This window comes from Anarrhichthys ocellatus, unplaced genomic scaffold, assembly GCF_004355925.1.
Source record: "Anarrhichthys ocellatus isolate YVR2014 unplaced genomic scaffold, GSC_Weel_1.0 scaffold5, whole genome shotgun sequence".
Classification (NCBI taxonomy): domain Eukaryota; kingdom Metazoa; phylum Chordata; class Actinopteri; order Perciformes; family Anarhichadidae; genus Anarrhichthys; species Anarrhichthys ocellatus.
This window is the reverse complement of record NW_022280035.1, coordinates 16,139,182-16,149,433: the sequence shown is the minus strand read 5'-3', so window position 1 is coordinate 16,149,433 and position 10,252 is coordinate 16,139,182. Positions and strand designations below refer to the sequence as shown.

Below are 10,252 nucleotides of genomic sequence, written 5' to 3'. Positions count from 1 at the left end.
TTTCATCTGTATAGCCAAAGGATAACAGCTAGCCTTGCAAACATCCCATTTCAATAAATACACTTTTTAACTAATTGGTGTCAATATACCCTTTGAGGCCATGATGAATAGGCTCGGAGAGGATTTTTAGAAAATGCTCTTTTTGTTTTGGTATGTGACAATGGAAACTTGTTCTCATTGCTGATTAGTTGCCATTAATCTTTTTACATGTTTATCACAGACACTTTAACAGGAAGATTTAGATGTTTGTGTTTGTACTGAGAGGTCATTTTGGTTTCTCTTCACTGACCCGGCCGCATACATGATCAGTACTGTAATAGTTTGATTACCTTCAGAGCTGCTACATGTTTTCTTGACTCTAGGGACGGCAGTGTCGGTGGGTCAGTTCGTCACCTTGGTCTCGACTGAAATATCTGAACAAATGCTGGATCGATTGCCATGACATTTGGTACAGACATTCATAGTCTCCAGAGGATGAATTATGATGGCATTGGTGATACCTTGACCTTTACCTTTTCCTCCAGCTCCTTCATCAGGTCAACGTTTTTCTTTGTCCATTACTTTAGTTTTCAACCAAATACAAAAACGGAAAGGACAAGGATGCCAAGTTCCGCCTGATTCTCACTGAGAGCAGGATCCACAGGCTGGCCCGCTACTACAAGACCAAGAGAGTACTGGCCCCCAACTGGAGGTATGAGTCCTCTACAGCTTCTGCTCTGCTGTTATAATCGCTACACTCTTTTGGATTAATAAAAAGATTTAAATTGAAAAAAGAAAATAATAATAAATAATATCCCTCACTACACTGCTATATTGAATGTAATGCATTGGCTAAAAAATAAACAAAATGCACAATAAACACAGGTAAAGATGAATTTTCAAGTTTTCTATAGATGAATTATTTTGGCCATGATAATCACGTAGTGATTACAGCCCTACTCTGACGTCAGCCGCGGGGCATTAGGGCATACATGTAGCTGGGAACAATTACAAATCAAAGCTTGTTTCACATTTCTACACCAAACTTGCACCTCATGAAAATGGTGAAGCGGTCATTCAAACCACAAATTGCTATAGCAAAGAAACTAAGAGAGGTCTGGCAGTGTCAGTGACGATCTGACGGCAATCCACACCCACAATTTCAACAGTTGCCTCCAGACGTGTATTCCTGTGACAAAATGATAGATTCACAACAACTAGATTTTACAGGCGCGGTGACTCAGAATTGATTTATATTTATTGGGATTTTCCGTTCCCTCCAAAGGACTCAATAAAAACCTACTGCATGGTTGGAATATGCACCAAACAACACTTCATCATAGGAAATAAGCAGTCAGGAGGAGACGCGTTCGGCATTTGTCACACAGAGTGACTCATTTACCCATATGACTTTTTTCCTCATTGCTCAGACGACCAGAAAGTCTCCTTTTCACCATTTTGCTAATAAAAGTGCCTTTTTGGTATAATGAGAGTTGTGTGTACTTCACCACAGTATCCCTTTCAGTGTAGTTCTCATGCTGGATGAAAGTGTCAGCTCATGCTTAAGATTTAATTTTACAGCTAACTGCCTCTGACGTTTTCCTGTGAATCTCAAACTAATTCCACTGAACATTTAAGGACTTCATGGAGGCTGGAAATGCACATATTTCCACCGACGTCTCTATTTGATGATGTCCTTTCCTCTGACTTGTAACCACTAGATCTTCTGATTGAGCATTCTTGATGAATACATTTTCTCTTACACCAGCCCCGTCAACCTTTCAAAAAGTCATTGAAATTTCTTTTGAAAACCCACAATTTCTCCCATGACACAATAATAATAAAATATAATTATCTTAAAATATAAATGCTGAACATTTTCGTGATTTTGGAAACACGTGTTGTACACTGTCCTAGTGCTTACACCACGTAAATGTTCATAAAACAGATCCCTGAGTGGAATTTTACCACTGATACATGCCACTTTGTGTGAAGAAATGTTAACCTATTGCATTTAAAACTAAAAAGATTGCTTTGGAGTTCAGAGTGGGGTCCCTTCTTTCTGCGTTATAACCCTTTGTCTGCAGTTTGAGGGAAACTTCCTGGTGTCACCAGTTAATAATGAGTACAATGTGAATGCAACATTACTTCTGATCTCTGTGAGGTTCTCATTTGGGGGGGGGGGGGGAGGTTCATCTCAGGTTAATCTCCCCTGAACTGGGATACAATTAATATTTTCAATTTACGGGAATATGATTTATGGGCCCTCACTATCATTTTGGTTGCAAATGTGCAACATGTAGTCTCCAGCTTTTATTATGGAAAAACCACATCTGTTTGAAGACACGTGCTTTCAATTTGCTTTGTATGCCTCATTTTCCTAAATGTTGCCTTTCTTGTGGCAGTTACTTGTCTGTTAAAGAAAGTTCTCTCTGACAGTGATCTCTGATGAAGGTCATGGTGGTTATTGGGTGTTATATTGGGGAGCTCTGGAAGCCATTGGCTTATTTCAGAGGTCTTAGGTAAATTTCTCAAGCTTTGAGGTTTGGCACAAAAGGAGAGGGAACAAATGGGATAAAACAGCCAAATCACCACCGAGACAGAGAACAGCTGGCCTGGATGGATGGGGCTGATTAGAAATTTTAAAGGATCTTTAGATGTGGTGACAGTGTAGTCTCGAATCGCCTCCCCTCCTGTGTACCAGTGTTTGCCATTTCTGGCCACACTCAAGGGTTTAAATAGCCACAGATGCTGGCCCGACTTCCATTGTGGATGGAAACAGGCGAAACCGAGCTCTTCTCATTATTTAAACCACCTCTCCAGTCTGTTCACCATCAATTTAAATAATTGCAAACACATTTCTTAAATTCATCAATGGTTTATGAGGCAATACAAGAAGCAGTTTTTCAGTTAACTCGAACAGACATTTGCCCTGATTGTCCTTTTTGCAAACAGGAAACTGGACTGGAAGTGATAAGACACTTGTAAGATGATACTGTGAGCATGATGTCACAAGAAGGGATAACAAGAACACTATTATGATTCCTAAAATTAAAAATTGTGAGAAATTGTTTGTTGCTGACAAAAGTTGCTGAATTTTTGTTTTGAATGGTCATCATACATCCTAAAAACCATGCACCCGATCACTAAGCATTGGAGTTGAGCACAAGACTGCTATGTGTTGTGATGTGCTGTATCATTAGTGAAACAATGAGTTGTCTGAGAGAGTGCTATACAGTATGCAATCAACACTTTGTTCTCTTGGTTTTCTGATGTTCAGATGAAATACTGACATTTTACTACAAATGCAAAATGACTGTTGGAGGCCAGTAACTGCAAATTACATAAGCACAAAGCAGGACACGCTGATTCGTGGGTCTTGACATGCTTTAAAAGCTTTACAAAAGATACAGCTTCTACTAAAATTGTGCTTATATATCCTAAAGACACACAGAATATCTCATCACGGTCAACAAGCATTCATATTAAATTTTTTGTTTGAGAAAAGTAATGTGTTGATTGTTTACTGCCCTCACCAGGAGGTCAGACCATCAGGACGCTCTGCTTCTATACATTTTTTTATTTTGAAATCACCAATCTACTTCTAATCTAGAGGAAGTTATTTCCTGAGGGTCTGTGGTGTTTGTCTCCATCTGTAGGAGGACGGAAATACGTGCAGGATGAAGCGTGATGGTATAGATAGAGACAAATAAACCCACAGCTACAACATGCGGGAGTTAAATGTTGCTCAGCATGCACTGCTCTGGGAATATTTTGGTCTTTTTTTACATACGAATTAACAACAATTTATTGATTTTACTTATTTCAATAACTATTTTAATCCGTGACATACTTCTGTGTAAATCGAACAGCGCTGTCATCATTAACATTCAAAGAAGAAGATTGTATCTATGTTAGATTATCATTATTTTGCTTGAAACGATTTTAATTTTGCAAGGCGGAACTCTTCTGTTGAGATTGGTGGGGAAGGATTTTCTTATCGGACTCGGTTGTTGCTTACATTTTTTGAACAGGAACTACCCTGGTGAGTGTTTTCTTCGTTAAATTAAGCGATGGGGTACCATTGTCTGACTTTATCAATAGCTAAGTAAATACAATTCACATTCAATGACCATTTGTCGTGTAACAGTGTGAGACAATAAAAGACGAGCTGTGGAAGCATTGTGATTTAAAGGCCTGGACAGCTAACGTTAGCCGTGCTGCGCTAACGTCATTCAACAACATTACGTTAAACAGCGAGCTAGCTGTGAGGCTAATGACTAGAAGACATCAACTTCCTCAACGTTGACAGGCAGTTATTTATGTCTTCGTCATGTCTTTGTTCCTGTTTGTCTGTTATTCAACGTAGTAATTGTCCACGGACGTCTGATCAACCTCCACAGGCGTTGTTTGCTTAAAGTCACGAGAATGCTATGCAAGCTAGCACTAACACTAAGTTAGTTAAGTGTATAAGCTAATGCTAATCTAATATTACGTCATTTCACATCGAACCACACAGTGGGCCCAAATAACAGCTGCTGTTATGAATAAATACTCTTGACCACGATTGAAATAATAGGATACAAAGGTGTATGATGATTACAGTCTTCACATAAACACAGCTAAGGCTGGGGTTAAGATATCTAGATAGCTTCCAGATATCTCTGGATAGATGGAAGGATAAACCAGTGGCATGTCAAATCTTGCACTGCAGCATTTAAATGTTCAATCTGTTCAGCTCCCAGTCCTCACCACAGTCCCTCCTCAGAATGTTTATTCATTATATTTAACACTTCCCTTGCTACATGCAGGAGACCAAGAGACTTTGAATATAATTACGCGTCTGTAAGTAGAGGGGCTGGGAAGGCTTTAAAGATGTGATGTAAACTGAGAGGTAATACAGTGGTAGCGCTCCCTTTTTACATCTCTGATTGCATTTTCAGACCATAGTTTGCTTTGTGGAAAATCAGTGAGCAGGACTACTTCAACTTGAATTTTTAAATGTTATACTTCAATGTGACTATTTCATTTAGTTGATCAAACTAAAGCAGACATGACCATCTTGTTATTGCGGTCTTACCTAGAATATAATATTTACCATAATATGATATTTACTAACTAATGAGAAATGTGTCCGTACCACTTGAATAATGAAAACTGTTCTGATCAGACTATATTTTATTTTGGTAAAGTCCTTATGTTAACTCTTATCCATCCTCTTCCCCAATCAAAGGTATAAAAAAAACATTGTATCAGTATTAAAATATGATATCAACACTGGTTAGTAATAATGATACCTATCCCCAGCAAGCCATAGTACATGATACAACCCTGTAATTGAATCATAAATTAAATATGAATTTTAAAAAGTCTCTAACATCCTTTCTTCCTTCATCAGCAGGTGGAGGGATGAGTCTCTCCCCTGTGATTGGCACAGAAGTGCCAGAAACAGCTAACGGGGTTGTGCCACCCGTCTCTTCAGAGAACGGCCCTTACGCTCCGGTCTCAGTGAAATGTGGGGGGAGCAGAGTGCCCTGTCCTGGGGAGGCATCGAAGGATAGAGCCCTTGGACACACAGAGAACCACGTAGATGCAGAAAACAGAGTTTACGATGGCGACGGCCACTTGGACACAAAGGCGTACAATAATGGGAGAACATCTACTAGGTTGTCGCTGCACACCTCTCGTGTGACAGACGCCTCACTCCCCGCAGCCTCCTGCACGGGAGACTCTGAAGAGTGGGAATCAGGCTTCAAAGACATTCACGAGGCCTCTAACAATGTTGAGCCTCCTGATGCAGCTCTGTTGTGGGACCCAGCGCAGCAAGCACACTCCAAAAAGTCATCTCAGCGAGGAGGCCCTGCCGCTACAGGCAGACAGCAGATGGAGACAGAGACTTTAGATGGAGACACTGACAGTCGAGACGAGGAGGAAGATGGAGAGAAGGAGAAACAGGATGAGGAGGACGATGAGAAAAATGAAAAAAAGTGGATTAATCAGCGTGCAGGAGGGAGAACAGAGGTGGCGGTGAGTGGGCTGTAGGATTATATTCATCTTTATTTGATTATATGTGATTACGCTTTTAAATAGACTCAACGCTGAGACTTCAGTGTGCTTCAAATGAACTACAACACATTGACCATCTACCTCTCGCGACCAAGTTGGTCAAACTTTTTCCAAATGGCCAAATTTGAATGTGAGACGAAAAGTTAATCAATTAGAAGAGAGGGCCAATGAACAGGAAGACAAGTGTGTAGCTCCTGGGCTGGTTTCACAATGATTTTTGCCAGCATGATTTGATAAGCAGTGATTTAACTTCTCTTATTCACTTCCTCTTTTCTCCATTCTCTGTTCACTGCCTCACCCTTTTTTTTAAAAAATTTTTTTAGTCTTCACGACACTACTCCTCCTCAGCCCCCGGTCCCAGCACCTCGTCCTCTTCCTCTCTTCCACCTCCTCTTCTTCCCTCAGACGATATCCCCTGCCCTCCCCACGTCATGGCCCAGGTCTGGGTACGCAACGTCCGGGGGATGCAGGACAGCAAGAGCCTGGATGAAATCAGCCAAGCTTGTGGAGGTAGATATCCGTCCAACAGGTTTGATTTTATGTCAACTGCAGTTCGGCTTGTTCCCGATCTCTTCACTTGTATGTACGCAAAAAACTCTTTTAGCTACGCAATAACTGAGCAGAAATACAGTGGAAACTGTGACGACATTGAGTAGGGCTTCCATCTCTTGATAAGTCAGTAATTACTGGGAATACTTTACAACTTTGTTCAGCTGATTTTGGTGTATTCTCCACAGGTGGTTTGGGGGCCCGGGTAGGGGGCAGAGGGGGCCAGTCAGAGGGCCGGAGGGCCACAATCTCCTCAGCTCTGGAGCTAGATGGGACAGTCAGCCAGGAGGGTGACCTGACTCACTTCATCACCAAGAACCTGGAGCAGAAAATCAAAATGAGCTCCAAGCCCAGTCTGGACTGCAGTGACTGTGAGTATGGACCCCAAGCAACCTTCACCAGATTATTTTTCCTAATTATTGTAATTCATAACCCAATTAGGAGAATTACACTCCAAGGAGCAGTATAAAACATTCAGAGTATTAATAGAGCAGCAAACCACTATAATCAATGTAAATATATAGTGGAGTAATGTCCACCTGGACAGACAATCTGAGCTTCTCCTTGATTTGTTGACATGGGCAGGCCGCGTGCTCTTAGTGTATGTTCATGCATGTGTGTGTGCGCACCACTGGCTAGCTCACGCCCGCCGCGCTCACTGCTCTCATACGGCTGATTTGTAAGCATCAGAGAACGTGTGACTATATTTCATATACAGTATGTCTGTGTTTATCTATCGGTGTGCTTTATGGTTGTGTTGCATTTGACTCGCAGAAGAAACGTGTGCAGACAGTATATGTTCACATGTAGAGGCAACCCAGTGGCCCGAAAATATGTTTGCATCATATGCTTCTGGGAGATACATTGAATATTGATGTTTCATAAATACGTTTCGTCATCAGTCTTGTATGAGATGGACCTTTCTCGAAAGTCCTGTGTTTATTTGACCCATCCACCACCCCTCCCCCACTACCTTGTTACACTTGTTTTTATATCTAGCTTTCAATCGTCACTTGCTCCGCCCGAATTCAGTGTATTTCTTGGTTCGAGTCCAATGCCGACAGTTTTTCCTGCTGACTGAGCTGATGGAGGATGTGCGTAGTGCAGGTTACTTTTATAACTGCGACGTGTTTGAGGGTCAGGAGGCCCTAATGGAGGATGTGTTTGTGTTTGACTCTGCACAGGGAGGTGTCAGAAATTACATTTCAGCAGGTTAATAGCATTTTTACGAGCAGCGGTGCTGGTGCTGACTTGAAGTCAGATTCACTGCCAGCTTTTCCCCCGCAGAGGCTAACAGGCCCAGTCAGCCCCGACTCATCATTTATGCATAACTTTGGTCATGTCTAAACCATAATAAGTAATGGAGAATCGATGCACTATCTTAAGCAAATTAATTGCTATATCTGATGTCTTATGATGGAGGTTTACATGAATCATCTGCCACCCTGCAGCTTTCATGATTCAGCAGCTTTGTTATGTTACCTTGTTCTGGGCAAATTGTTCTTATTTAGTGATTTGAGACTGATATGTCTCATTGTGTAGCAATCCATCCTATTTCTGTTTTTTCATTTAACAGCTGATGTTCTTGATCATACAGTGCAGGGTTTCCCATTAATTAACTAGACTGGCGGGCTTTTTTTTCTTTTTGCTCCAACCGTGGCTCATGGTAGCATGCGGAAGCTCCTAAAACATGACTGCATTTAACATGTGTAACGTGCTACAAGTCAAGTTTAGCATTAAGGCGTCAGTTAATCATCATTATTTAATGTGCGGGCTGATGAAATTCAAGAAAAATGACTGAAAGTGATAAGACTGAGATGTGTTGATTCTATAAAGAGTTCCACTGTGAACTCGTGAAAGCTTTGTTTGAAGAAAAGTGTAGAAAAGTGTTGACATAACAGAAACTGCAGAGGTGCAATACTGTTCTTTACCACAGTCAATATGGGTTCTTGTTCAGAGAGAGAAGTCTGTTGTGAAATGGGGTTTCATGGTGAGAGTGCGAACTTAATGCAACCAATAATTTCAACAGTAGTGAATATAGGACATACAGTATATATGTAAACACCTTTTTGGATATCTGCTCAGTCATCGGCGTAGCAGTTAACAAACCAAAAAGCATCACAATGTTGCAACGTGTTGAATAGCTATCAGACGGGTCATCACGCGCCCTGTTTGTACATCGTGATGGTCATTGTTAAATGCAGCTGGTTGTCCTGTGTAGTGCGGTACAATTGGTTAGAGAAACATTCACCCAATCAGCTTTATCATTTTTCGATTCCTCTCGATGAGATTTTCAGATGAATAGTTCATTTGTGACGGACGCTCTCTTTGCCGTCGCGCTGTCCTTTTTCTAACTTGTAAATCAGCCTCGCCGCGTGTTTTAACGAGCAGCAGAGACTCAACCCTGCACAAATTGAAACGGATAGTTTTCCCAAATGGTCACTCAGAAATTAAATCATCTCTATAACATCAGCAGGTTGACAAAGTCAAGCCTGTCCATTAGCGGCCATCTGTCTTGTCAAATTTTCCAGGAAAAAGAGGCCTGAACCGCTGCCCTTCAGCCAGAGGGGGAAACCCATCTGTGTTCGAGTGTCTGCTGAACTGGCCACTCAATTTAAACACGGGAACACAGTCGATATGCCCTCGGTGGCAGCTCATTCCCTCTACCTGCTGATTCAATTAGGATAGAGGACTCAGACTTCGTTTGGACTGGAGGGATTTATAGCTGAGGTCCTGCTGCAGCCTGACGGGAATCAATTTCAGAGACGGAAACCTGCTCATTTGTTTTACTTCACGACTCAGAGCGTACGTGCTCTTTTAATTATGTGCCGTGATGTGCTGGCAGTCTTTTTGTAAGAGCAGCTGTTCCTTCAAATGAGAATAATTCTTCAGTTGCTCTTGTGTGTAATTTTTGTGATGTTTTGTCTTATTTTTCGCTTGAGAAACGATTTCCTTGAGGTCGTCGTTATTGGCTTGTGCTTGCACACGTGTTGTGCCTGTTTGCATCACTCGCTGCCTTTCTCTGACTGCGTGTGTTTGTCCTGAAAGAAGTCGTAGATTTGGGCTCTTTGTGTTCTGGGAATTTTCACAATTTTCTTTTTTCTTTTCATTGATTATACTATTTATCGAAAAATCAAATGAACACAAACATTAGTTAGAGCCCTACTTGTGTATATTATTCATGAAATTTCATAATTATTTCTTACCAGCGGACTGCTCAGGTCCCATCTTCCGCAGCCGGGGTTTGTCACGGAGACCGGCAGACATCCCGCCCATTGATCCAGCCGTCCTATTGGATCTTCAGAGACACACCCAGGAAGTGGCGCACAGTGTGGAGATGATGATGCGGAGCCTCAATGGAACAATCCAGAATGTGAGTCTGAAACTGTCCGTTCATGATGCATCGTGTGTTCAGCTCCATCGTTCTGTTTCGTCCTCTGGTATCGTCTCTCACACTCACACACTGTATGTTTCTCATATCTGTTTTTCATATTGGTCTCTCTGTCCATGATTCTTCCAGATGACAGCTCTGAGTGTGGGCTACATCCAGACCTACAGAGACTCAGTTGACAGCTTGGGAGAGTCTGTGGATATGAGTATAAAGGTGACACTGTGTTTGTGTGTGTGTGTGTGTGTGTGTGTGTGTGTGTGTGTGTGT

The 10,252-nt window shown here is 41.7% G+C and overlaps 1 protein-coding gene across 1 annotated transcript in view; it reads left to right on the top strand.

Annotated features, from left to right (window-relative positions):
• Positions 1–3,679: 3,679 nt before the first annotated feature.
• borcs6 (BLOC-1 related complex subunit 6) overlaps positions 3,680–10,252 on the top strand; it is a 10,449-nt gene continuing 3,876 nt past the window's right edge. The window contains exons 1-6 of the mRNA XM_031845703.1: positions 3,680–4,024; positions 5,378–6,006; positions 6,369–6,555; positions 6,783–6,965; positions 9,804–9,967; positions 10,115–10,198. Of these exons, the coding sequence (XP_031701563.1) occupies positions 5,389–6,006; positions 6,369–6,555; positions 6,783–6,965; positions 9,804–9,967; positions 10,115–10,198 (1,236 nt within the window). The 5' untranslated portion in view covers positions 3,680–4,024; positions 5,378–5,388. The remainder of the gene's footprint in view (positions 4,025–5,377; positions 6,007–6,368; positions 6,556–6,782; positions 6,966–9,803; positions 9,968–10,114; positions 10,199–10,252) is intronic.